General features: G+C 35.7%; 1 protein-coding gene across 1 annotated transcript; it reads right to left on the minus strand.

Moving 5' to 3' along the window:
* Nucleotides 1-1,143: 1,143 nt before the first annotated feature.
* Nucleotides 1,144-25,820, minus strand: LOC112573343. The gene is made up of 17 exons (XM_025253625.1): nucleotides 25,796-25,820; nucleotides 25,159-25,259; nucleotides 22,071-22,331; nucleotides 21,195-21,360; nucleotides 20,643-20,794; nucleotides 18,402-18,535; nucleotides 17,130-17,277; nucleotides 15,276-15,367; nucleotides 14,649-14,868; nucleotides 13,203-13,354; nucleotides 11,577-11,727; nucleotides 10,862-11,020; nucleotides 10,340-10,495; nucleotides 9,620-9,707; nucleotides 8,841-8,928; nucleotides 8,307-8,390; nucleotides 1,144-7,618 (listed from the first exon to the last, which is right to left on the minus strand). Exons 2-17 carry the CDS (start codon nucleotides 25,244-25,246, stop codon nucleotides 6,590-6,592), a joined length of 3,168 nt encoding a protein of 1,055 aa, XP_025109410.1. The 5' UTR covers nucleotides 25,247-25,259; nucleotides 25,796-25,820; the 3' UTR covers nucleotides 1,144-6,589.
* Nucleotides 25,821-26,694: the final 874 nt, after the last annotated feature.

Here is a 26,694-nt window from a genome sequence, read left to right on the forward strand (position 1 = left end):
TGTCGCAGAGCCTGTTCCGGTCACGTGACCCGAGGCGGGGAGCGTTCGTGGAAACTAGGAAAGAAGTTGGCTTAGCGATCGCAGTGTGTCAGTTCGACCCGTAGATCTGATGTTTATTGCAATACGTGCGAGTAGTGTCCAGGTCCTCTCTCAGCAGCAGGTCACAGTCGCTATAGTGGCACAAGCATCAAAAAGCCAAATTCTCAATAAGAAAAGGAAACATCGTGTCTTCGCTAGAATAAGAAAACGAGTATTAAAGCTACGGAGGATTTTTGTTTTCCTTTACTGGTTTTCAAAATAAACAGCAATTCCGCTTCTTCTGTATCGATTGCATGAATCGGTGACAAAGATTGATAGACCAGTTTCAACTATCCGCTGCCCTGAAAGATCCTAGCTGCCTAGAAAAGGTTTCCTCTACCCATCTACCTCCTTCCCACTTCCACATCAACTAGATAAGGCGATATTGTTGGCATCGTGGTGGTCAGATGGTCTTATTTTTCTACTTTATTCCAGAAATTTTTTGTTGGACGCCAGCCTAGAAGTTATCTTTCTCTTTATGTGTTACGCTAGTTTATTTTACCTGCGTATTGCTAAACTGTGCCATTTAAAGAGCATGTTTGATCATTCACCTTTTTGATAACGTTTATTGTAAATAACCAGTTCCCTCATCTGGCATAAAAAAAAAAAAAATTCACTGAAATTCATCTAATGATGCAGGAAAGATAAAATATAATCCTGTCTTTACATTTAAGTACTGAAGGAATAATCTGTAAAAGCGACACTGATTAACTAAAAAATGCTTGATGTGTCGAAAGATTTCTCTACCGATTTGTAGCTACATCAACTGCATGTGCAGTGATTTAATTGCATCTTGTACTGTTTTGACAGAGGGATAAAACTCTGTACTTGTCTGGCTAAAGCACAAGATGAGATATGTTGCTTGCCACATCGATAGTCATTTTAAAAAAATTTAACGCAAAGTTCATGGTTTTTCACCCAAGATGCAGAACTGCAACAGCATTCATACAAACCTTTTGTGATTAAGCAAAATTATGCTGAGAATAATAATAAGTCGATTTGTAATGCATTTGTATCCATTCCGAAGAATGCTCATTGCGCAGAAAAAAACAAAAGAAGAAAAAATAAAGTGAACAAATATATAAAACATCTTTTATTAAATTTTGAAAATGATGGCAGCTTTACAATTGATCTTTGGTGATCACAAAATGTCCTGAAAAATGTAGTTCACTGACCAAATAATGACTGCAATAATAAAACATGAAATATGGATTTATTTAATGTATAAACAACTCAACATTCATTCAATAAAAATGAAAACAGTTTCTTCTATATTTGGTTTGTCTTACACTTCTTTCTTGAAAAATTGAGTATTTGAAATGTTACGGACAACCAATAAGGCATTTAATATACAACTAAAAACTAATATGCAACTATCAGCTGAATGAAATTACATCTCATCAGTGTAATAATTAAGGCCCTGTTCTTTTGAGAATCATTCTATGATTGTTTCTAATGGCTTAAGGTTTTTCGTGATTAACGCTAATCTGTCAAATTGGACCATGCTACTGCATGCTACAAAAACTCTGTAACCAGCAATAAACTACATATACAGAGATCCAAGCTCACCATCCTAACCAAACCATATGCTGCTGCATTTCCATACCAAGTCCTACAGTGAAGATCATTCGCATACCCTTTTTTTCTTCTGCTTTGCAAAGTGCAACCTAACGATGAGTTTAAAGCAATTAACTGAGGAGACTTCATTTTCCTTGAGTCCCATAACCAATCAACCAGTGTGGCCCTGAAGGGTTACAGCTATGCTGTTTTATATTCCTAAGAACAAAGAAGATAAAAACATCCTGGGAACTAGTAAGTGCTGACTAATGCGTTAATCAAATTGTTATATTATCATGCTTCTAAACCTTTACAATTTTATCAAAATATATCTCAGTAACCTTACATGTAACCTCACTCACGACATTCGATTGTGCATATTGATTGTTAATGTTCATCTTTGACATGGCAATCCATCTTGATGACGCACTAGAAAAAATGAAAATGGCAACTTACAAAAGACCTCTACATCGTAGATATGTGAGTACAATATGTTGTGCATGTACTGTATATGTTGTATCTGATATGAAAATCAAACAAGGCCTGAGTAACTAATGGTTCCCAAGTGGATAAATGTATGAGCACCCACAGCCTACCCAGTCAATGTTGCCCAACTTTTATTCACTAAACACTAAAAATATGACTATGTCAGGATTATGAACTACAACCCAGCATGTGTGTCAAATTTTCCATTGTCATTTCTGTAAGCATCTTAAGTGTATCTGCCATTTTAAAAAATCACTATTTATGCATTTAGAGATTCAAAGAAAAATTCATGGCCAAATATCTGAAAAGCAAAATAAGCCCATAAAAAGTGTAGCACACAAAGCCATATGAATGCATATTTCCATTCATTTTCCTTGAAGCATTTAACTAATGAACAAGGTATTCATTATAAAGATCTCTGTGTAACTATGGTCAACAAAATCTCGTATTCTTTATTTCTTTTCAGCTATCAGAGTGGCTGAAATGAGAGAAACGCTAGCAGTGACTGGAATGACTGTATAAGTCATTTCATATCTAATAGTTTTTGTGTGTAAAGACTGCCAGTATATCACAATTCAATTTTTTTTAAAACTGACCTTCAATCTTTATGTACATATTCACTGCCATTTTAAACAGTTTCTTAATTTTTAGACAGATCCTTGCTTTAAATTCTACTTTGAGATTACAATAGGAGAATGCAGCAAACATTTCAAAATAAATGCATGCATGCTCTACTAAAACAGTAAGATCTGGTCTGTTTAACTATGTATCACTTCTGTGTTTCTATGCCCAAAAAAACCTGAGAACTAGAAGTCTTCATAAAAAAACTGGAAACAAATAAAATAAATTTCATGTATTACTATTGATAATAGGCATGACGATGAATTCCTCTCAGACAAAACTGTTATTCAACGAAACAAATGCACAAACAATAACCCCAGCATTTTCCAACAGCAACCACTCTCCTCCCAAACTTCTCCCACCCCAAAAATACTTCTATTACCTTTTTAGGTATGACACAGATTTTCTATCATACTGCTAGATTTATATGCTTCTCTCTTTTCCAAAACTTTCTTCTTTTTTCACCCACCAACACTGCTTCCTCTCTCTCTGGTGCAAAAATCAAAACAACAAAACAAAAAACACTATCTGGATGGGATAGTGTGCATGCACACACATATAAGTATCTTTTTTAAAAACCAATAACTTGTTCTCCTTAAATGTGAAATAGACTGCACAAAACTATGTACAAATGTATTAATTAAAGTGTTCTGATTATGTCAATGAAAACATTTATAATAAGAAGTTAAAATTCAACCCACAAGTTAAAAATTCTGCTATAATGCACTTTTCTTGGAATAACAGGTGTCATGGACCAGATTGCTAATCGAGTTCCCCACTGTTACGAATAGGAGTAAAAAGCATGCACGTGGGAGGGAGTTGGTATCTGTGACACATAATTAAATGACTTTCAGTTCAGTTGTGTTGAGAATCTATTGTGTAAGAGAACAGTGTCTTTTGATTTGAGAAAGGATTTCACCTGCTAAGAAATTGTCGTATGACAGAACAATGAAGCAGTGTCAGTTTTACTCAGCAAAAGAAAGCTCTGATGCTCTCTGCGGCTGATGAGGGAAAGAAACACAAAGATGTGATTGATCACAAAATATTCATGTGAGTGGCCCAATTCTGCAAGAAAAAGCTCTAACGCTGGCAATGTCCCTCACAATGTCCCTTTCAAGTTACTATCCGTAATAGATACAGCAAGGTAATATGGTGAGGTAGCAGACATATAGCATGAGAAAGTGAATGATTGGCAAACAAGAAAGTCTTTACATCATATAAGTCAAAAAATATTCGTGTGAAAAAGTTTTCTACCAGCTGCTTCATCATGACAATATGGCTGTAACAGGGGATCTTTGCTGAGGAGGAAAGAGATCCAAGCTTCACCCATCAGTGTTGCTGTTGGCACTCACTAAGGCCTCTTGTGAGAGGAAGTGAACCCACATTATTTCAGGAATGTGAAGTTCATCTCCTGTGATTGTGAGGCAAACAGGAAAGGATGGCTAACCCAGCCACTTTTTCAGAAGTGGTCACTGAGCCTAGGTGCTTTAACCTTCTCATTATCAATAGCTGTTCTGTCTAAAAGGTCTACCTCATCTAAAGAATGTTGGGGCAGAGTATACCTGCTTCCAGACTGCATTGCTGTTCTCCAGCCACTAAATCTAGAAATCATAAATCAGAACCACGAAGACCAGCTACCAGAAATATGTTGTGAAGGTCCTCATCAGCAAACGCCTTCAGACAACCAGAGAAACAAATCAAATTTTGCCACTGATGATTTGAATGTGGACAATGAGCTGATAAGTTCATTGTATGTTACATAGTCCATACTACTATGACAAAAACAAAATACTGATTTTTCCCTGACTTTTTCCAGGATAAATTTCATTCATCCAGTCCACGCACTGATACCACAAGCATATTTCAGAACTTTCAGGAGCAATCAATACATACTTCTATTTGTCCAAAAATACAGAATTATTCAAGTGTACTTCTTAACATCACCATGGAATACCACAGAAAATGATAAAATCGGAAAAAACTAGTTACAGTCGTCCTTGATGATTTTTACAGACAGAAGGAGTCTTTTGTGTCTGCTGCTTTCCGTTTGACTACACAAAGCATCTATACCCATGTTCGAAAGTTTCCCTTCCTTGTTATGTTTATATCTGGCTTTGTCATTTTTCACTTCTTGCCATAGGCAAAATGCGCATGCAGAAAAATGAACAAGAGCATTCAATCTGAAAAATAACAAAATTTAATGCTTCAAAAATTTAGCATATCTATTTTGAGTAAAATATTTTTTACTTTTCCTGACTTTTAATAAATTTCTTCAAATACTGACTTTTCCAGAAACTGGAAATCATTTTTTGAAATGTGCTGACTTTTCAAGCTTTTTCTGACCAGTAAAGACATTGCTATTATAGAAAAGCTATTTTTTGGCATGAAAAATGCATTTACAGACCTGAAAACAAAATTGATAAAGACTATCTGAAGGCTGGATAAGGATGCACCACAGCGGTGACAGCAGCTATTATCAACTGGAATGAGTGAAAATGAAGGACTCCATCAACCTGTCTTCGTGGCAACTGTTAGCACTAACAAAAGCACTGACAGTAATAACAGTGGTAGCTATTGTTACAATGTCATGACCAATCTTTGTTGATCCCATGACCCTTTTCTGCTGCATGTAACATTACAACTGATTTCTTGACGTACTCTATTGCAATGTACCACAACTGTCTACCTGATGGCATCTGACAGCCATGCCACAACTAGCCCTAAACACTGGCTCTTTACCTTTAAAAATATGTAATTTGGTAAGTCCCATGATGAAGAGAAAAAAAAATAAAAAACTAAAAGGTTCTCTTCAAATGACATTACTTGCAAACAGGCACAACAAACAGATATAACAGAAACCCTGCTTACTCAATGGCCTCTTTTGTATATTACTGTTAGGAGATAGAAGTGTTATATTGCTGTGGCAAAATATTTCATTTGTAATATTGTACACATCTGTATTATATATATATAATTTAAACAAAGGAAAAAATAGTTGTTCCATAATAGTTAATACTGATTACAAAGAATACAACATTTCTGACTAAAAGTATCAGTAGTTATCAGATTCAAGATCTCAAAGAAACTAGAAGATCATGTTTACAAACCATTTTTGCTGCAGTAGCTCTGAACACATTTTAAGGGGAAGAGAAGTAACAACAGTAATAATATAATCATGATTTGTGGATAAATTCATCTGTTTTGTGGCTTTAAATTTTTCTATAATTATGCAGCACCCACAACAGGACATGGCAGAGAGCTGTATTTTTCTTTAAAGCATTATCTAGAGTATGATTTTCTTTACAGCATTATCTAGAGTATGATTTCAAAAAAATAAAATAAAGACTGGGTAAGATTTCCCAGTTACATCATTTGTAATCAACCTACTCAAACATTCATTCATGGACACTACTGGCCCCAGACTTCCTGTATATAGACTCTAAAGCAGGGGTGGGCAATTAATTTTCCCAAGGGGCCGCATGAGAAATTGGGATGGTTTTAGAAGGCCGGACTTATATAGTTAACTCAATTTTACCCAATACTGTATACATAGTATATATACTGGCGGGCGGGCCAGGGCGGCTGGTCAGAGACAGGAGGCGGGCCGGATCCAGCCCGCGGGCCGGCCTTTGCCCAGGTCTGCTCTAAAGAATGCCAACATACAGATATCATGTTCTATAACCACAGGTAAGGAATCTTTTTGATTCAAATGGCCTTCTGTTACTGAAAATCCTGGCCCACAAGACCTTTAAAACAGTTTACAACTTGCATATCCACACTCCTGTGAACCATTCTTTGCTGAACCACCATATCTAAATATTGTTTGTATAACCTCCGGCTACTTTTCTCATAAAAGTACATAACCCGGTGCACAGCACTTATCATCAAGCTTACTAGCCTTAGGTTCCACCTGCACAAACTCTGAGGAACTTTGAGATGCAAGTGGTAAGGAAACATAACCAGGCTCAACCTGTCTCCCCTTCTGAAAACAATTCTCATGAATGCTGCCTTCTTTTTTCTGTACATCAGCCAAAGGTTTTGTCCCTAGGCTGCAACAGGCAGCATCATTCATGTCACTAGTTTGAGGAAGTCCATTCATGCATGTTGAATTAAAACTAATCAAATTATCAAATGAAGCACAAACTTCTAATTTGTTCTGCTGTGCTTCAAGTGGTACATAATCAAAAGTTTCATTTTTGTGGAGATTTATGTCAGCATCTTTCGAAGAGCAGTCAGACTGGATAGACGAAACAATTGGGGCAGCTGTAAGTAAATGTGACAAACTGCTTTGTTCATCTAGTGGGGGGCAAAATCCCTCACTTTCCACAAACTCTTCCTCTTCTGGCAATGGTAGCTCCTCTTCATGTTTGATTGGTGGATGAGGAAGGTAGCCAGGTGACATGTTCACCATTTCATTTTGTCCTTTGCCCAGCTCTTCTGTGGTCATGCTCCCATCACTGACACTTGTAATGGAAGTGCTATTTTCCGCAGCCAGCACATAACTATCAGTTAATAATGGTGAAGCTGGTTTTCCAAGTTCTGTTTCAATATTCTTATCTGCTGGATGTGAGATGGATGGCTGAACAATCTCATTATCGTTGATTAAGTAGTTAAGGTTGACCCGTGTTGGCAATGATCCAATATTGTTATTGTTCTCATTGGGCGTTTCATGCATACCCCTTTGACAAAAACCACCCATAACCTGCTCAGTATCCACACAAGCAATGTACCCCTCTGGAGGAACATGCTCCATGTCTGAGCCACTTCCTTCTGTTGAAGTGACTGGTGCAGACACATTCTTCCCACACTCTGACCCATGTTCTTGTGTTGGTGAGACTGGTGCAGAATGGTAACCACTCTCCTTTGTCTCGAGCCTCTGCTGACACAAATAAAAAGGACTTAGAGGAGCCTGCTGTTTATATACATATATTCTAAAGAAATGTTCTGAGCACAAAGTACTAAGTGCAGTTCAACTCCTTAGTACTCTGTATACATGCACATTCTATTGAAAAATTCCATACAGAATGTAACTCCAAACCACATAACTTTACCTTTTGGTATGAATCATTACGCATAGTTTGTGAATTTTCAATAGAATTTCTATAATTTCAAGTGTTCTTCAACTAAAAACATTATTTTGTGTGATTCACAATCATTGTTTGCAATGACTGCCAGCAAACTGTTCAAAATTGTGCACTTAATAATCCTGCAAAGTGCCTGCTGAAATAACATCCTCACTATTTTTCTCTAATATTATGTAAATGTAAATGCTTTTTATTTTCATAAAAGATCACCATTTATATCATTGTAAAATAAAACTGGAAACTATAATGCAGCTATTCAAAATGAGAACCATGTTTCTAAATCACCCAGTTAAACTAACTGCGTTATGGTCATTATGTGTATATACTGCTAAAAGTAGTTCATGATCACAATATTTTAATTGAACAACAAATAAAAAAGATGTATATCTGACATAGGCAGAACTTACTACTGAAGTATTTAGTGCAATAAAATCAAGCTGTACATTATATTAGAAAAAATATTTTCTACAATATGCATACTTTAAGTTTCTTCTCACTGGAGTCACCACTGAAGCCCACATTCACCTTTTCAATGGAATGAGGTAAAGGAATTGCAGCAAGGTTCTGCACAAAATTTTAAACCAAACCCATCATCTTTTGAAAAATTTGTCTTCTTTTCTATGCAAGTTTCTGAGTAGAAAATCATTCCTATGCCTTAAGTTCTTAAGTAACAATACATGGCTAAAAAAAAAAAAATCCACATTCCTCCGATGTGACACAATCTTTGCCTGGTAAGTTAAAATTGTGATGCCTCAATATATAACAAACTGTTGATTTTTCCCTATGAACTGTATATAAACATTAAACACTTCATCTTAACATAAACCATGGCAAAGGATTGTTTTAAATAACAAAATCTTGTCAAAATAATGGTAAAAAGCATGTCTGAAACTTTCACACAGAGGCAAAAAAACTACATAAGGTGGCAGAAACAAACAGGCTTTCAAACCTAAGAATAAAGAATGCTGTCCACCAATAGGTGGAGGAGAATAGAAATGGCAAAAATGTCAATACCTGAAATGACTTGTTCTGATTTTCCACCATAGGCTTGGGCAGATTATTTGGTTTGTCAAACTTTGCCCTTTTTTGTTTGATTTTATCTCTGCAAATTAAAGAAATAAAAATTTAGTGACAGCATTTATACAATTTTTCAAAGATGCAAAGATTGATGCCTTTTATAAAATTAAAACTCAGGAAAAAACAATCTGTTGACTCCACACAGATAAAATGCAATATCACCTCTAAAATGATAGAATGTGCACAGAAATCAATGAAAGGTATTTCACCAATGCAAAAATGTGTATAGAGCAGTCATTTAAAGACCAACCTGAATGGTTTGCATCTTTTTATATATCGGTAGATATAGGCAATATAAAACCTGTAAATTTCAGCCTCCAAAACTCATCCATTATCCCCTAACAAAGCATGCCATTCGTACCTGCGATCAATAAGCGCTACTAACAGTAAACTACGTCACGGTGCACCATTCACAAAACTGCCAGTAATATGCTGTTACCAGCACTCGTTGATCGCAGGTGTGAAGGGCATTGTTAGCGTATAATCGTTGGGCTTTGGAGGCTGCCCCATCTTTGTGTGTTGTTTCTCCATTGGACTGTGACTTGATCTTCCTGTGCAGTGCACTGAGCTCACCTTTTTGACATGTACTCTTATTAATGTAAAGCACTTGGGAGTCCGGCTAATGCTGGAGAAAGGCGCTATATGAATGAGTTTATTATTTTTATTATTATTTCTTATAACAGTTCTTGATCATCATCTTATCCTTCCTCACTTACTTGATGAAATATATTAACACGCAGGCCACTATAAACATCACTGACAGCACAGCAATGACTACCCCTGCTATTTCACCACCTGATAAACCTGCAATAATGAAATAAACATGCAGAATAAAGCAAATAACTTTCACAAAAGCCATTCTTAATCATTTTGATAAATTAAATTTATCCTTAACTTGAGGTTTCAAAACTGATTTCTTGGAGTGAATGCTGCATCAAGAAAATTGATACTACAAAGTCTCCGTGGAAGTCAAAGTAAAATCCTGACTCCCTCTTCAAGAATCTCTGCTATAAATGTGCTACTTACTGCTGGGAATTATTGAAAAATACCACAGCATTGGGACTGCCATTCCTACAGATTTTCTGTTTTTAAAAAGCATAAACTTTGTTTAGTTTACAAGAGGGGATTTTAAACCTCATCATCCATGATCCACTTATTTTATTATTAGCAGCTACAATATAACAAATAAGGAATTCAGATACCAGTTAGAACCAACACAAAGCTGTCATCTGTTATTTACCTGCTGGGCATTATAAAAAGCTAGCTATTATGAAAACAAATATTTTTCTGTCATATGATCACTATTTTCCAAGATGTTGAACATTATTTTAAAAGGTTTACACATACAATCTAACTGAATCAATCAGAAATACTGCTATTATCTAAGCTAATATCCAAAGTAAACAACAGCAAAGGAAAAAAAAGTTTTGCTCTACCTCCACTTTCAGAGTTAACTGGAGTAATTTCTACAGGGTCACTGAATGAAGTATTTCCACTGGTGGTAATGGCTGCCAATCTCACTGAGTAGGTAGTCCCAAATTTCACTTTCAAAATATCATAGTGATAAACACTGCCTCCTTCAACTGAATAATCTGAATTGGTCAGAAAGTAAACAAGTCATGAACAGTCAAAGACAAAATGGGTGTGAAAGAAGGATAGCATAGTTGCTGTCCTTTATGAGAATTTTTATCATCAAAATGCACATTACATTCACAAGCGCGAGGTGTGGCTACATCAGAATGATAGGTGAAGCACCAAAACTGAGAAACCAAGAACCACTTTAAAATGATTTCCCCTTTAAAAAGCTGTATGTACAAAACAAACTTTATGACAGTATCGTTACTCACACTAGTACATACTTTGACAGACTGAAAAGAAAGGTCTTCAATTTTTTTTTTAAATCTTAACCTCAAATAGTTTTCCTAATCTCTATTCACTAAATAAAGAAATAAACTTACTTGTGGAGTGACCTTCATCTTTTATACACACTTCTAGTATATAGCCAGTTCTCATTACTTTGAAGGGGGGGTCTGTAAGGCATCGCTCTGCGTTCCACGTTACTTTAATATCATGATTATTTTGTGTGACTGTCAGTCCAGTCGGTGAATTGCCTGGTGCTGCCAAAGAAAAACAATTATATCAAACAATATGAAATAAAACATCTGAGGGAGGCAGAATTCAAAAATTTGTGTGCGCAATGCAAAAGTTATGTCTCTCAACCTCATAATAATAGAACAAGGTAAAATAAAACTGGTTTCACTGCACTGCAAGGCTTTTGTTTAGTATTCTAGATACAAACACTATGCAAGTCCAACATTCCGAATATATGTTCTGTGGTTATTATAAACTCCTCATCCTAATATGCGCAGAAGTTAATAAGAAATTTTTAGGTTTAAGATCAAACACAAAGAAATATTTTTGAATTTATCAGGATTTAATAGTGTAATGTACAAGGAACTATGTTTAATTTAACCACTTCAAAAAGAAAATAACCTTTAGACCTCTTTCATCAGCAGTTCTAAGAACTGAACTCAAAATTTCTTTTTAAATAAAAAGGCAAAATGCAATGTTAACTTGTACATTTGGCATTTGCCTGCTCACAACCCTATACACATCCACACACAAACATACATGTTGTCTAGGGGTTTTTCAGCAGAATGCAAGACTACTTACAGCTTGCAGTGTTATAAACACACTTAGTGAAGATGATGCCAGTTCCTTTACCATCAGGTGAGACTGCAGCTAATCCATACAGATTAGCACCAACCGCTTTCAAATCATGCAAACCGGAGTTTGGTATCACTTCCTCATTAAACATGTTGTCCTGTAAAAAGAAATAATAATGTGAACTTATAAATGCATCATCACGACCTAGATCACACTCTCTGCACAGACCATTAATGATAAATGAAAGATAGCAGTCATTGGACAGTTAGGTACGTATAGGCACACTGAACATAAAGATGAGGTACAAGAATAGAACATAAAGCAATGAAGATTTGAAAGAATACAGGTACTGTAAACAGTGTAAGATGGAGTCATTACATGATGGTTAACATGACAGACAATATTAAAAAGGAGTTAAGAATAGTAATTCAGTAATAGTGTTTTGTGAAAAGACTTTTTTTCAGAGGGCGTTTGAATGTAGCCTTTGAGTCAGAATGGTGAATGTGATGTGGAAGAGAGTTCTACTGTTTAGCAGCACAGAGGGAGAACATCAGTTGTCCTTATGCGACTGTCTTTCTGGGAGGGAGGGATAAAATGTGGGAATCTGATAAGAAGTGAAGGTTTCAAGCAGGGGTGTGGACAGACAAGATTTCAGTAGTGAGGGGAAGAGCCTTCAAAGAAACCATAGCATAAAGTTGAGAGTTTGTAGTCTATTCTCGCTTTAACTGGTAGCCAATGAAGAGAGTGAAGAAGTGGTGTGACTTGTTCAGATGTACAAGTCCAGAAAACAAGATGAGCAGCTGAGTTGTGGACTTTCCAAAGCTTATCAATGAGGCATTGTGGACAGCCAGCAAAGAACAGTTACAATAGTCTAGTTTAGATCGAGCAAATCAACTCCGCCATTACCATATTGTCCATATTACCATATTAAGATCACATCTTAACACCAAAAGTTAAATTGACCCAGTGCAGGTCTAAATGCATAAGCAGTGACATTTGTTTCATGTGAACAGCATCTGCATCTACACTTAAAAAAGAACCTTCAAACCAAACATTGATAAATGCTTATTTTAACTGCATTTGCACAGCATTTTAACCAAACATCTACACATAAATTTACCTCCGAACTAAAGAATAATGACAACAGAAGCTTTTTTTTAATAAAAAGGCAAAATGCAATGTGAATGTGTATTACCAAGTGGTCATTTTATCTATTTAAAAAATCAATAATCAGCTTAAAACAGATGCTGTAAATGGTGAAGTGTTCAGTTACAATGAGTTATGAGATCCGTACAGCAATATGTTGGGATATCCCAACCACTCCAATCTTCAATCTCTCAACAGTACAACTTTTTCATATTCCATTCATGAAAAATGAAGTAAATCAAAGATTTATGGAAAGAAGAGCCTTTTTTGTGCTTAAACTATATTTAAAAGGATGCTATAGTGTTAAATTTTTATTATATTCTATAACTTACATTATTATATACATTATTCTTACATTATTATATAATTACTTTTTAAGTAATACTGCTTCCCAAATTCCCAAAGTATGTTGTCAGAACTAAACTAAAGTGAACCATCTCAGTTTGGGCTTTTTTTTTAAATCAACCATGAAGAATGGTAGCTCACCTTGCAGAAGTATACATTGTGTTCTATGCAATAGTACAGATAGAATTTGACACTGCTGTCTACAGAAGGTGGATTCCATATTGCCTGTTGATTGGACTCATTGACCATTACTCTCAAGTCCATCTTGTTCAGGATGTCACGCAAGTCCTTCACTGCAGAGAAGATACTACTGTTAGTTATAATACAATATTTTTGCTTTTCATTCAGGTGCTACAATAATAGTAATAGCAACTATGATCCACTTATGTGAACAAACTACTTACAAAATAATTGATTTTTTTTTTTTTATCTGTACACAATTTCCAAAATTTCAATTCTCTTCTCTATCTTCATGGTTGTAGCAGCATCAAAACTTCCAATAAATAAACCGATTTTAAAAACAGTAAAGGAAATAAATATGGAACCAAACAAAGCAGAAAGAATAAAACAAAACTGACTAACAATTTTGATAATGGCCAAATTTATTAATCCCAATCACCCATTTAAACATGGGAAATGTGCTTAGTTACTATATATAAAGTTCTGATGATGATGATGATGTAGTTTTATAGCGCGCTAGTATCCGCATCACAAAGATGCGCTCAATGCGCGGTGATTCCAGCAGTTTACAAGTTTTCTGTTTACAAGGTAAAAAATATGAGCAAGTGATACAACCTGAAGGAAAAAAAGCGACCATAATCTTAGATCTAGTCCATTTCTATGCACACCTACATTACATATACACACACACACAAACATCAATTCATCTGTGATTGAGCAGATTGGACTGCAGATGAAATGAACGATTTGCTTCTACATACAGGCACAGCACAACGTTTACCTGAACTTAATAGCACACATTTTCCCTTTAGTTCAGCTACTGACAAAATGTGAGAAGCTTTCCTATTTGTTGATCACAAAAAGAAGCTCAATCCCTCTTCTTGATACCTATTATCTTAGAACAGGATTCTACTATTCTTGTCATGAATGACCACAGAACCAGCATACAAATGAAAAAAATAAAAGACTCTTGATAAATGACTGATAGAAACAGCCCAAGATTGCTTTACTGACTGAAAAACTATTTAGCTTACACAAAAAGATTATTCTTTGATGGCTACGTTTAACAATATGTACGGTGTTTATATCCCATTTGAGCTGGCAATCAAAAACAGGGCCTAGGTTAACAGTTTCAACAGGTTTACTATGTATCACACTGAGGGCAATAGTACCATCTTTGATTATCCGGAAGTCGATGAGCTGCTGCTAGCAATAATGGTGCCTGGAAGATTTTGTAAAAAGAAGCCCAAATGAGAACAGGGTATGCCTTATGTGTTTCTATGTGATGTGGTTTTGGAGTGAAAATAAAAACTGTCTTTAAAATATATTCTTTAAACGGTTACTATCAAGGCATGTCCAACTCATTGTTCTCTAACACGATATCATCAAACACAATCAAGATCATACCTGCATCTGGTGGTGGTATATGAAGTTGTGAAAGTGGCGAGGAGCCATTTTTATTGTTTGCCCCCAAACTGAGAGTGACACTCTTCTCACATGGGACTCTCATGATAAATGAAAGGCTGCCAGGAAATGTCACCTCAGAAAAAGTTTCATTCATCATGCTGAGAGTGTAGTTTAGAGTGTAGTTTAGAATTTCTCCATTTTTGTCTTCTTCTCTGACAGGCTGATAAAAATAAAACAGCAACACATGAATCAGCATTCCTTCAGTTTGGAGTCATACCATTTTAAAATGTTTCCAATATGGTCACAGTAACACATTTTCTGCCCAGTCTATGCAAACATTTTAAAAACTAATTCAAAATTAAAAAGAAAGTTTTGTGTTCTCTGCATATGTGCACATATACTCAAGAGAATTTCATCCATGGTAGGAGGGAGTACTGAGAAAAGCAAAGGCAGCCAAGCTGCTTGTTTCTAATGCTACTTGGACTCTTTTCATTCATATGAAACTGATTTTCTGCAAATAGGACCACTATCACAAAATGTACATGACCAACCAAACATTTAAGAGCTCCCTTTCTAACATGAATACCAACAACCCCTGCTTATATGACATAATTACATACATCATACCTCAAAATAGACAACTAGCTCTGCATTCTTTTCTGTAGTACATTCTTTTCTGTAGAAGCCGCTCTTGGTGACTCTAGGTCCACTTGAAGGCACTTAAAAAAAAAAAGTTATGATACAACTGAGTGTTAAGCAACTATCTTCAATTTTCTGTCTGTCTATAGCTTATACTATTTTTAACTAATATAATATTAGTTTGGCTTTGCTTTTCATCAGAGGTATGTTGGCATTAACTGAGTTCATCCATCACTAAATGTGTGCTTGGTGAAAATAACTCACGAACACAAAGCATTAACAACTCAAAATTGATAAAAGTTTAATCACCCATGCTTTTTTTTTTTTCATCATCAAGAAAAAAATGTTTCCCCCACACATATATAGCTTGAACTAACACAAAACTATGCGGATATGACATTACTGCTGTAGTGAAGTTTATGCAAGAATTTTGACACTAATGTTTACGTATTACTATGGTACCAAGAACATGCAAATTATATCATTGGAATGTGGAATTTCATTCGTTAGTCAAAATCATATTAGAATTTCTTCATGAGGTACTGTGTAATGCACATACTAATAATAATTGAATCTGTAAAGTGCATTTCCTCATGTGCATGCAAGGTCAATGTGCTGCACATAAAAGACTACAAACAAACCAACAGTTTGTAGATGAAACATTAGCATCAGCAAACAGATGACACCATGACAAAAACGTGAACTAAGTGCATGGGGGAACAACTTTAAGTGGAACAGTACTCTTAATTATGTAAGATATTTCTTAAAGAGGTTTTTTTTCAAACTGTATTTAAAACCTTATCGGTAAAAACTACTATCTTTTATGTGTGAAAGAGAGAGAGAATGTACTTTATGGAAAACAGGGATACAGTCAGCACAGGTTAGTGTAGGGGTTCTAATATGGATGGGGTTTAGGGTGAGCATTATTTTGAGTTTGGTTGGGTTAGTGTGCCAGGTAAGAGTCTAAAAGTGACATGTTAGATCAGGATAAACAATGGACACTGTTAATTTTTGTTTTTTGCTGCTAATGTCTGTGAAAAAAAATTCATTTTGGAAATATGTATATACAGTAGAGCAGACAAATATTAATTGGGAACTGTCACTTGGTGCCAATTTTGGTGATAAAAATCTGTCATTTAGTAGAAATTTGTTTCCTAAGTTAGGGACGCGCTTAATCACAAACTCTCCCAATTTTGCCTTATAGTTGTTTAAATGTGTGTCCCTGGTTTCTGTATCTGTGTTGCATGCATAAGTCTACATCACTCACAAATGGAAAAGAAGAGAAAAAGAAAAACAAAAAATGTACACAATGATGACACATGCACATTGAATACATAAAGGTATTTAAATGAAGAAAACTTTCAGTCTATGGCCACCTTTTATTTTGCACTTTTCAAGTTGTTTTTCTCTAAAATTATTAAAAATTGTACTCATTTTGTATATAAAGATAAATTATGTTATCTTAAATGCGTTTCTACACTATTTTCAAAGTAAGGAAAAAAAAAAGTTCTCAGTCACAAACAGTTAACAGCAATACTGTAACAACAACTTTATTATCATAATGTCTGTCCCATAAAAATACATTCACTTCTAAAATAATTCCAGTAAATAATTTATAAATGATAGGTATGCAATTAGTCTATTTATACATCTCTTTTATAACTTATATACATACACGATATGTGAACAGGGGTACACACAGAGAGATAAACAATGGTACATATAAATCATAATCATCTCCAACTTCTTTTTATAATTAACTTTTCATAAGAAAAACAGATTTTTTTTTTTTAAGATCTAATGTTTTCTTTTAATTCTGATGCTGACATCATTTCCCCATACCATCTCCTGGCATTGAAAGTGATGTATTTGTTGGGTCACTTTTATAGCCTTGTGCTGGGACTGCTCTGACCTCAAACCAGTAGTCATAAGCTGGATGAAGTTCACAAACGGTGAGACTGCTTTCATTCCACATCTGGGTAGAGGTATCCTAGATGGTTCACAATCAATATTTTACATTTATACACATAGTTTATCCTCTGCTTCAATCACACACACACACATGGGTCTTGTCATTATGTGGAACAATGTTATAAATGTGTGAACACATAACACCTGAGATTACACAAGGTCCTCAGTTTCCAAACAAAACTTTCCTTAAATACGTCAATTGCTCAGTTCCCTCACAAAGCCCGGGGCAAAGATTTTTCAGCACTCTAGGTGGTATGGTTCCCTAACCCAAGTTCCCCACTTTGCTACCCTTATTTACTCAGTCCTGTTCATACATGCTTGGTACATAAGGTTTCCTCTAAACATCTCCATCTTTGTCTGTCAGCAACATCTTCTTCCTTGTTTATTTCTCCTTCTTTGACTCTCTCTCAATCGATCTTTGCCAGGTTTCTTTTGGTCAGCCATATTTCCTCTTACCGTCAGCTGTCCAATGAAGAGGTATTTTAGGCGGTGCACCTGTTTTTATTCTGCATACCTGCCATGTCCATCCTTTTATGATTATGCAACATATCTGTGCAGCTGGTTTTTTATGTGGATTTCATTGTGGGTGATTGCGCTTGGTCGGAATATCTTGCGGATTTTCTTCAGAAAGGTTTTGCCTTAGTTTTGCTGATATTTTCCAGCAACAGCAATTCTACCCTAATACTTAGCCTAAATGATCTCAAAGCCTGACCTCTACTCCTTGGTTCACCATACTCTCATACATCAAAGCTTAAAGCATGACAGCCTCCCCCTCTTTCCCAAATCAGGTCTTCAGTTCTCCCATAATCTCTCACTCCCTCCCTAACATACTCACATAAACTGAGAATTAAAACAAGCTTTAGCCTTGATGATGTGCAATTTCATATTTAAAATAGCTGTAAAATTCACAACTTGAGTTGGGACTTCATAAAATTTGACCATTTGAACTTTCCTATATTTTTCATGCACTAATTTACACATGTACTTTATCCTCTGCTTCACACTCTCTCTTTTGCCAAGAATGAATTTCCTAGCAACTAAATTATTAAGTGGTAACAAATGAGTTAACCAAAATTTAAAGACATGGAGAGCATTAGATTCTGATGCTATTTTGGACAGAAGAACAAAGAATCATGTTACTACCTTTTTATCAGAAGACCCCACAATCCCATACAGGATGCTGTAGTTCTTGGCATAATCAGACGTTATCCACTTCAACTCAGCACAGGTACTGCTAACAGGCGTTGATGACAAATCCTTCACTGGAAGGGGTTTTACTGAAAATTAAAATGCATGTTCTTACAGAAAAAGAACATTCATCAAAACATTTGAAAATATTTTCAAAGATGTATTTATGAGTCATACATAAATAGGCTCTCCTATAAATCTAGGGCAGTTTCTTTTTTTCCTCAGAACTTTGCTGTAATACAGTGAGCACAGTAAGGATGCCACTAATCATGAATTCATAGTTTGGGCTGAGCACAAGAATTATTGAGCACCAAAACATCATCGGGTGCAAAATTTTGGTAGGTGTAAAACAGTTTGATCTGCCAAGGAATGAAGGTGTCTCAATTGGAGAGCAGAGAGCAAGCATCTTATTTATGCAAGAAGGGTAAAAGCAGTCAAGAAGACCATAAAAGACCACAGTCATCTTGTAATCTACTCAAGCTTAAACAGACATTTAGCAGAGCAGGTAAAGAAAAGGTGTGGTGTGGCCAAGCATGTGCTGTTAATAGCCAGTGAACAGACAGCCATTATAATCTTTCATTGCTTAATATGATCTGAGGGCACTGACTGGACCATGGCTGCAAACAGCAAATATGAAAGACATGTGGTGGCCTTTCTTCTCAAAGAAGAATGATGTATTTCCAAAAGAACTTTTGATAAATCTTTTAATCACAGGGTTACAAAGACTGTCATTCTCTTATAGTCTATTCCTGCAGGCAGCAGACTAAAATAGTTATATATTAAGTAGAAATAAATGAATAATACTCAAGGTGAGGAATACACAGTAAAACATTTTCATTAAGATCTTCTGTATTGCAACCCCTCTAAGATATGACCCATTTTTTTAAACAGATGTATTAGTTTGTGCTCTATTATGACTTTTTTGGCAGAAATCACAAACTGAAAAATATGAAGTAAATTTTAAAACAGACTGCTTCTGGCAAAGCATTTGCCTTACATTATGACTTTCTGCAGAAATAACATAAAACAAAATAAGCATATTTTGAAAGAGACTGCTTGTTCAATGGTTCACCAGTCATTATGATCCAAAGCCACCTGCTGCAGTTGAACTGAACTCATCATGACCACATCGACTTGATTAAGACTATGTTATCACAAATTCAAATGGTCCCAGGCCAAATAGACAAATCAATTAATGATGACAACAGATTTTACCAAAGGAGCCATGCACCACTGTTTCAACAAGTTTAGCCACTATCTTACTCAATAAAAATGGCATCTTGACAATATTTGTAAAACAAATCTGACAATTGTGCATAAACAATATGTTCTCTTTAACTGATTAAATTAAAAATAAAACTTTATCATCATTTATTCTTTAATTTGGAGATTCTTAATAAATGTCCATACAGATATTCAGTTAACACCAAACAGGTATTCATTTAGCCTGAGACTGCGCTGATTGAACTTTCAGAGTTGGGACAATCCCTAGCAACACAGAATAGCGAAACCATATGGACAGTATATGGGATCCATGTATTTTGTGACATTCAAAAATTAATCGGTCTCTATGATCCTATGGTACAGCAACAGAATTTAGGCCACATGTGTGGAAAGCAATGAATTCACTTCCTCTTGTCCACTGGGTGGAATGAACTCGATAAATATTCATATAGTTCCTGAGAGGTTTCTGATATATTCAGGCTGGCAGTTTAAACACCTTTGCTCTCAGATATCTTGCTGAAAGCTGCTAGAAAGGATACATGGTTGAAAGTGGATACCATAAAAATATTTTGGCCAAATGAATAAGACATTTGTCTCTTTGCAACATTACAACTATATTCTTTAAAAAAAAACAGAATTCAGCCACTGTTATTCAGCTGATGTCTCTTTCTGATGACAAAGGGTTTTTTTTATAACAGCAGTGTAAAATCAGTTAAGAAAGTATGTTAAGTAAAATCAAGGCTTTTCTCCTCGGTCAAAAGATGATTTCTTCTTCGGCTGATGTGTACAAGTGGCAACAGATGACTCTTTTGGGACTAAACTTTTTAAAATGAAGCTCAAAAAATAAATCATTCAAAGATAAACAGTTCTGTCAAATAACAGTATAGGGAGGAAACAGACTGTAAAAATGACTAAGACATTAAATGATGCAAAGGATGATTAGAAAATGAAGAAAATGTGTCAGATACATACCATAAGGATTAAGATTTATATCTGTGACGTTGACTTCAACAGAATCATTTCGTTTTGTGTTTGTGATACTAACACGCATATTAATCCAAGGTACTTTCATGTTGATAATATTACATGAAGAGGTGGTTGAATTGGTACAACTCAGCCAGGGACTGCAACAACAACAAAAAAACCAATCGTTCAATACAAATCATAATTGAAGCTTGCAAGGGTAATCATGATTTTTTAATTCATACACTGTGGGTTATTATAAATCTCATTACTGATTTTTCAAAACATGTAAAAAACAATCCTGAAATATTTCCCAGGGGCCAACATTAATGTTGATTTTAAACAGGTCTTTGACACGACATACTTTTTATCTTTAAAATCACTGGCACATCTTTAGAATTTACAGAAATGGAAGGCACCTATGAACCGTGGAGGACACAGCTCAATAGTAGCCCATTCTGATATGAGTTTACACTATAAAAGACAAATATAGAACAAGATGCTATGCAAACTTAATTCTATGCTTCTATACCAGACTCTTCAAATTAGAAAAGATCATACCCAGAATTGTTAGTTCTAAACTCTGGGGTGATAACTGTGATTGGTATGGAGGTGCATATGTCAATGCTGCATTTGTAGCCTTTTGGTAAACCTAGATCCCACCGCACAAGAACAGATTGACCACCAAGCCAAGTAAAATCCAGATTATTCACATTCTGTGGTCGATCTGCAAATACAGTGTCAATACATGAAGTTCCTAAATAATGTTCTGCCTCCTGCCTTCATTTTAATTTCATCTTTAAAAAAATTGTCCAGATGTCACATTCTCTCTTACCTGAGTCATACCATCATACCAAAAGGTTGCACGTGAAATCTTTCTTGCTTATGGTCAGAGTAGCATTTAATCAAAACTGAACCACATCAGACTAACTTAAGGGATCCAAAAATTGCATTTACTGAGAGCAACGCCTCCTTCTCTTCTTACCTCTATATGATTATTTTACAATTATATAGTATTTAGCATAATATATTATTATTAAGCATAATGGTGATGCTTCGAACCACTAGCTGCCATCAGAAGATCTGCTTGCGGGAAATTATACAGATTATGTCGATTTTATGCCAAAATAACTGTTGAGTAACTTCTACTACAATTTTATTTATTAATGCAATTATTAAAATTTTATGATGTACAGAAGTTCATGTATGGAATAAATAACTATTAATTCTTACATGATAAATATTTTCACATTAGGCCTATTCTTGAGTTATCCATGTGAAAACCAACAGTGAACTATTTCAAGAACTTTAAAAAAAGTTTTTCAGTGATATTAATAAATAAAAAAACCAAAACAGGAATCACAAACTTGACCGATACAAAAAATAAGCACATGTGGCAACATAGACAATGTGAAGAAATGACACAATAAAACTTACATTCAGTAAACACGTATATCAGGGCTACTTGTTTTGAACCATTGCAGTCATTATGGCAGCTGTATCTAGTTTCATAGGGATCATCTTCTTTAACAAGCTTATCCAGCCGTGCATAGGTGTTATTGATAATGGTGACAAAGTCACTGGAAATTAGATCATCATTCAGGTATGTGAAACTTATGTTGCAGATCCCTCCTTTTACATAGCAGTGAAGTGTGATGTTCTCACCATTGTAGTAGAGTGATTTTTCTGACTTCAGAGCTGGAAACAAATGAAGTGATTAAGTCATTATACGTGTAAACCTTAAAAGTCAGATCCTTATCTAAAAACTATAATAAAGATAAAGATATAGCTGAAAAGAGGTATGTTATGTGACATTTTAATAAACTGTGTTTGTTTAGACAGCATAAAACTCAACATAAAAGTTTTAGAACTTCCACTCCAATGGACAATGCACAACAATAGGTACAAATCAAACAGAATGAGCATTGTGCCATGAGGTAACCTTAAAGGGGAAGTAACAATTGCTTCAATTAGGGTCTGTTGCCAGAAACCTTTTATACAAGAACACCGGGTGACAAGAAAGGGGGCATATATGCTGTGAGAGGTGTTGTATAGGATAGAAGCGTAGAGATGCTGTCTGGGGTAGATAGCCCTGCAGTATGCTGCACATGGTCATAGCATACCAAGCATGACCAGCTGGCTGCCAGAGGGGTCAATGACATCTAGGGGTGAGTGACCCCTCAGGGGTCTCTCACATCTGTCTGCCAGAACCTAGTACAGTGGTGCATAACCTTTTCTCACTCAAGGACCACATTGGACATAATATAGAATCTCGCTGGACAGAACATGGCAGTTTTGTCAGAATAATGGCATTAAAAATGAAATTATGTTGGCTCTGGTTAAAATGAGTGGGCCGGATGAGGCACCTTTGCAGGCTGGATGTGGCCCACAGGCCATATATTGGACACCCCTGACCTAGTAGATTGTCATAGGGAGTGGTGATTAATCACTTGTCCACATCACTTGTAGACGGGGCAGAGGGTCAGTAGGGGTGGTCTCTCTCTCTTGTCGGTGTGGGCTACTTGATGATTGGATGATAAGTCATTGACCAATGGCATCCCTTGTTGCATGTCTGTGTGAATGTGCAAAGAGAAATAGGGAAATGCGAGCCTTGCAAGAAACTTCTCAGCACGACATCATCTTTCTCCAATATCAACTTCACTTTTATCTTGAGACCGAGTCTTAAGCCAAAAGGACAAGACTCAGGAGGAAAGATGGTTGAATTACAGAACTTTGATGCAAGGGGGCAAGTAAGTGACGAGGAACTGTCAGGACTGCCTGCTGTTGCCATGGAAATTGAAGGGCTATGTAACCAGGACTTGCACTACCTGTGAGAGGTAGATGTTTGACTCAAGGCCATCAGAAGTCATCATTCTCAACGGGGAAGAATGTCTGCTGGGTTCCCCCACACTCCAAAAAATTGGAGAACTTTGCGCCAAGGTGGTGTTTCATGGCTGTATGAGGCATTTCAGTCCTTGAAAGCAGCATGTTTATGTCCCTGGACCGGGACAGTGCTCAACTCTGTGTCACTGGGACAGCAGTCGTAGCTCTCTTATGTGGTTAACAGAGTGAGAGGCAAGAACGACAGAAAGTCAGACAAACACTTCAAAAGGAAGTAATCTGTTGCATGAACAATGAGCATTCTCCATGGTGAGCTTATTATTTCCACTGTAAAATATCAAAATTGTGATGGTACCTTCTGTATGATGCATTCCCCTTGAGTCCTAATATCTCTTTACAGTAAATTTATTGTGGTGACAGGAAATGATATATCAGCTTTCTGATAAATATTCATGGCTCTCCTGACCATTGATCACTCAAGTCTTGCATGGTTTATAAGAATTGTGGATCTAAACTACAGAGTCATAAACATCTTGGACTATGGAAACATGGACATTTTGCTGAACAACAAAGTTTGTTTTTGCCTTTACCAAACAGTCCACAGGATTCCTCCATGCTGTACTGTTGCTTGCTATATCTTTATACATGCACTTATTCAAGAAAGAGGGATGAGAACTTTTTGTCTTGGATGATGCATTCTAAATATCCTTGTCGATATTTTTGTTTCATTCTCTAAAGCACTTATGCTGCCTCTAATGGTCAGGTAAACAGCATAGTAAATAATAATCCTCATCATAATTAGATGCTTCAAACAAATAAAATCTGATTAAACTAAGACTTTGTTCCAATCACTGTCTGCAAACACTTGTCATTTCACTTTTTTTTTTAAAATGACATGCGACATTGCTACACCAATTTAACACTAATTTTAAAAAATTGCCATTTTGATAACAAACTCTAGTGTGAACTAAAGTTGAAAATTAGACTATGAATTAGTAAATAGTGATGGAAGGTCCAATAAAATGTTCCTCATCTCCACTTACTAAAAAAAATAGAGATAGGGGGCAATCACATTACCATTTTGTTTTACCTATGACCATATATGTGTAGTACTGACTGCCCACAGACAGTAGCAGACCAAAATGGTCACAGCCATACATAATCATCCACTAGATGCTTTGCTTTTTGTCATCATTTTCTTAATTTCCATGATTTATATAAAATATACTGCGAAGCATTTTATTATGTCAGGATCTCTTGACAAAATGTTCACACTAAACAGTAGGTCAATAACCTGAAGTACATCTTGCCATAGCACAAGCACCAGTATCATTATGGCACAAACTCAGTTTTTAAAAAGCCTTGCTATGTTATAATCTGAACAGCTTAAAATGGTTGACATAACCATCAGCTTCTTCCACTGGCAATTGCCATCTCTAGGTAGAGGTGCTGTGTCTGGTACTGGTAGTCTCAATCATATCTTCGCATTAGTCATCATATTATAGGTGATCGAGATGTCCAGATCAACATGTGTAGTGCTCCCACCACCCAAAGAAAACTTTTATCATGCTTTTTTCCTAAATGGTTTTGAACTTTTTTCCCCTGATAATTTGTGTTATGTATTTAAGAAGCTATACTTATTTTCCTTGTGCATAAAAAACTTTAAAGAACTAAATTTACTCACATATATTAGATGGGAAAAGCAGTGGCAAAGAGAAATCCACTTGACCAAATCCAAATAGCAATATAAAGATCATCCATGTTGTAGACATTGCTGCAGCAAATCTGTCACCAAAAAGTCAAGAAAAATTATTACACCTCAATTTACAAACAGTTATAAACAAAGGTTCGTTGGACGGACAAATGTTAGGAAAAAGAAGAAGTATTAAAAAAATGCTATCCTCACATTTCAGCATGAAATTTCATCCTTCAAGCTACTTTACAAAAATGATTACGCCAAAAGTAATCTGTTTCGTGATGTGACAATGTGATCTTAAATAGAGTTTCACGGCAGAAAACTGCTTTCTGTAGCTGAAACAAATTTGTAAATGTCTCAAAATAATATGCCTATGGTAGTCCCATGGACGTGTATATTAGTTCGTGGTAGTCCTTTGTTAACAAGGCAACCGCCATTCAAACAACACTAAAACCACAAACCACAGTATAACTATGTTGTTCGTATGAGCCTTTGAGTACCTCTTCTTTTTTATTTGGGTATGTCTTAAGATCCATTCATCTTTCTATTAAGTTAATTTTTAGTATGTTAGTAGTTTATTCTCACTCGCTCTTACATATGCAACTTAATATAAAGAAACTCTTACATGTCAATCGCAGTATAAAGAATCTTGTACTTCTTAAATAAAATAACAGATTAACTACACGTTAAACTCACTAAACTTTTTCATAACGATGTAAACTCTCAATCCCACTCCCTCCCTCAGTTCCGGGATTCCAGCTGTCAAACATGTCAGTACTTCGTAAGCATGTCTAAAACACATATATTAAAATGTTATAATTATCCTAGACTCGTCTAAGCCATACCCGAGAGTGTAAAGTGAACTCAACAGCTCGATATTTATGTTGTCAAACGAATGAAGAAAAGACATCAAACTTACCAGCTCCGCTTTCAGCAGCAACGTAATCACACTTCATCTTCCACGAAGCCTGACAACCGGAAGTGCGCACTTACACAGCTTCGTCCTGTGTGACTGTGTGACAGCAGACGACTTGACACACCAAGGAGTGTCTCAACAACCAAAGAACATTATGTGTTACTTTATTTCTATGTTTTGTCCAGCTGTGTGTGTGTCTTACATTTTATTTGCTGTTCCACTGTACGCTATTTCCGATTCATAAAGGTCAAATGTTATTTCGCCCCACACCATGTCGCCCTACCGTTTGAGTCAAATCGTCCCAGTCGTGAAATATCTCAAGTAGGACCACTTCATCGGCACAGAGATTATAGAAGTCTGTTGATATGCTACTGGGGGAAATTTTTATATCTCTCTTTCTCTCAAACTATACAATTCATTCTACAAGTATAGAAGTAATGCTACAGAGACAGAAAACTTCGGTAAACCACGTTTTTCATTTATGTATATATTTTATGCTTATTAAGTTGCTATCTAATTCATTTTATATTTTTTTAAAAATCAATTCTATATATCTAAAGAATGCATTCTATAATTGTAAAAAGAATTGTTTAGATAGAGATCGAGAA

Source organism: Pomacea canaliculata, linkage group LG10, assembly GCF_003073045.1.
Source record: "Pomacea canaliculata isolate SZHN2017 linkage group LG10, ASM307304v1, whole genome shotgun sequence".
Classification (NCBI taxonomy): domain Eukaryota; kingdom Metazoa; phylum Mollusca; class Gastropoda; order Architaenioglossa; family Ampullariidae; genus Pomacea; species Pomacea canaliculata.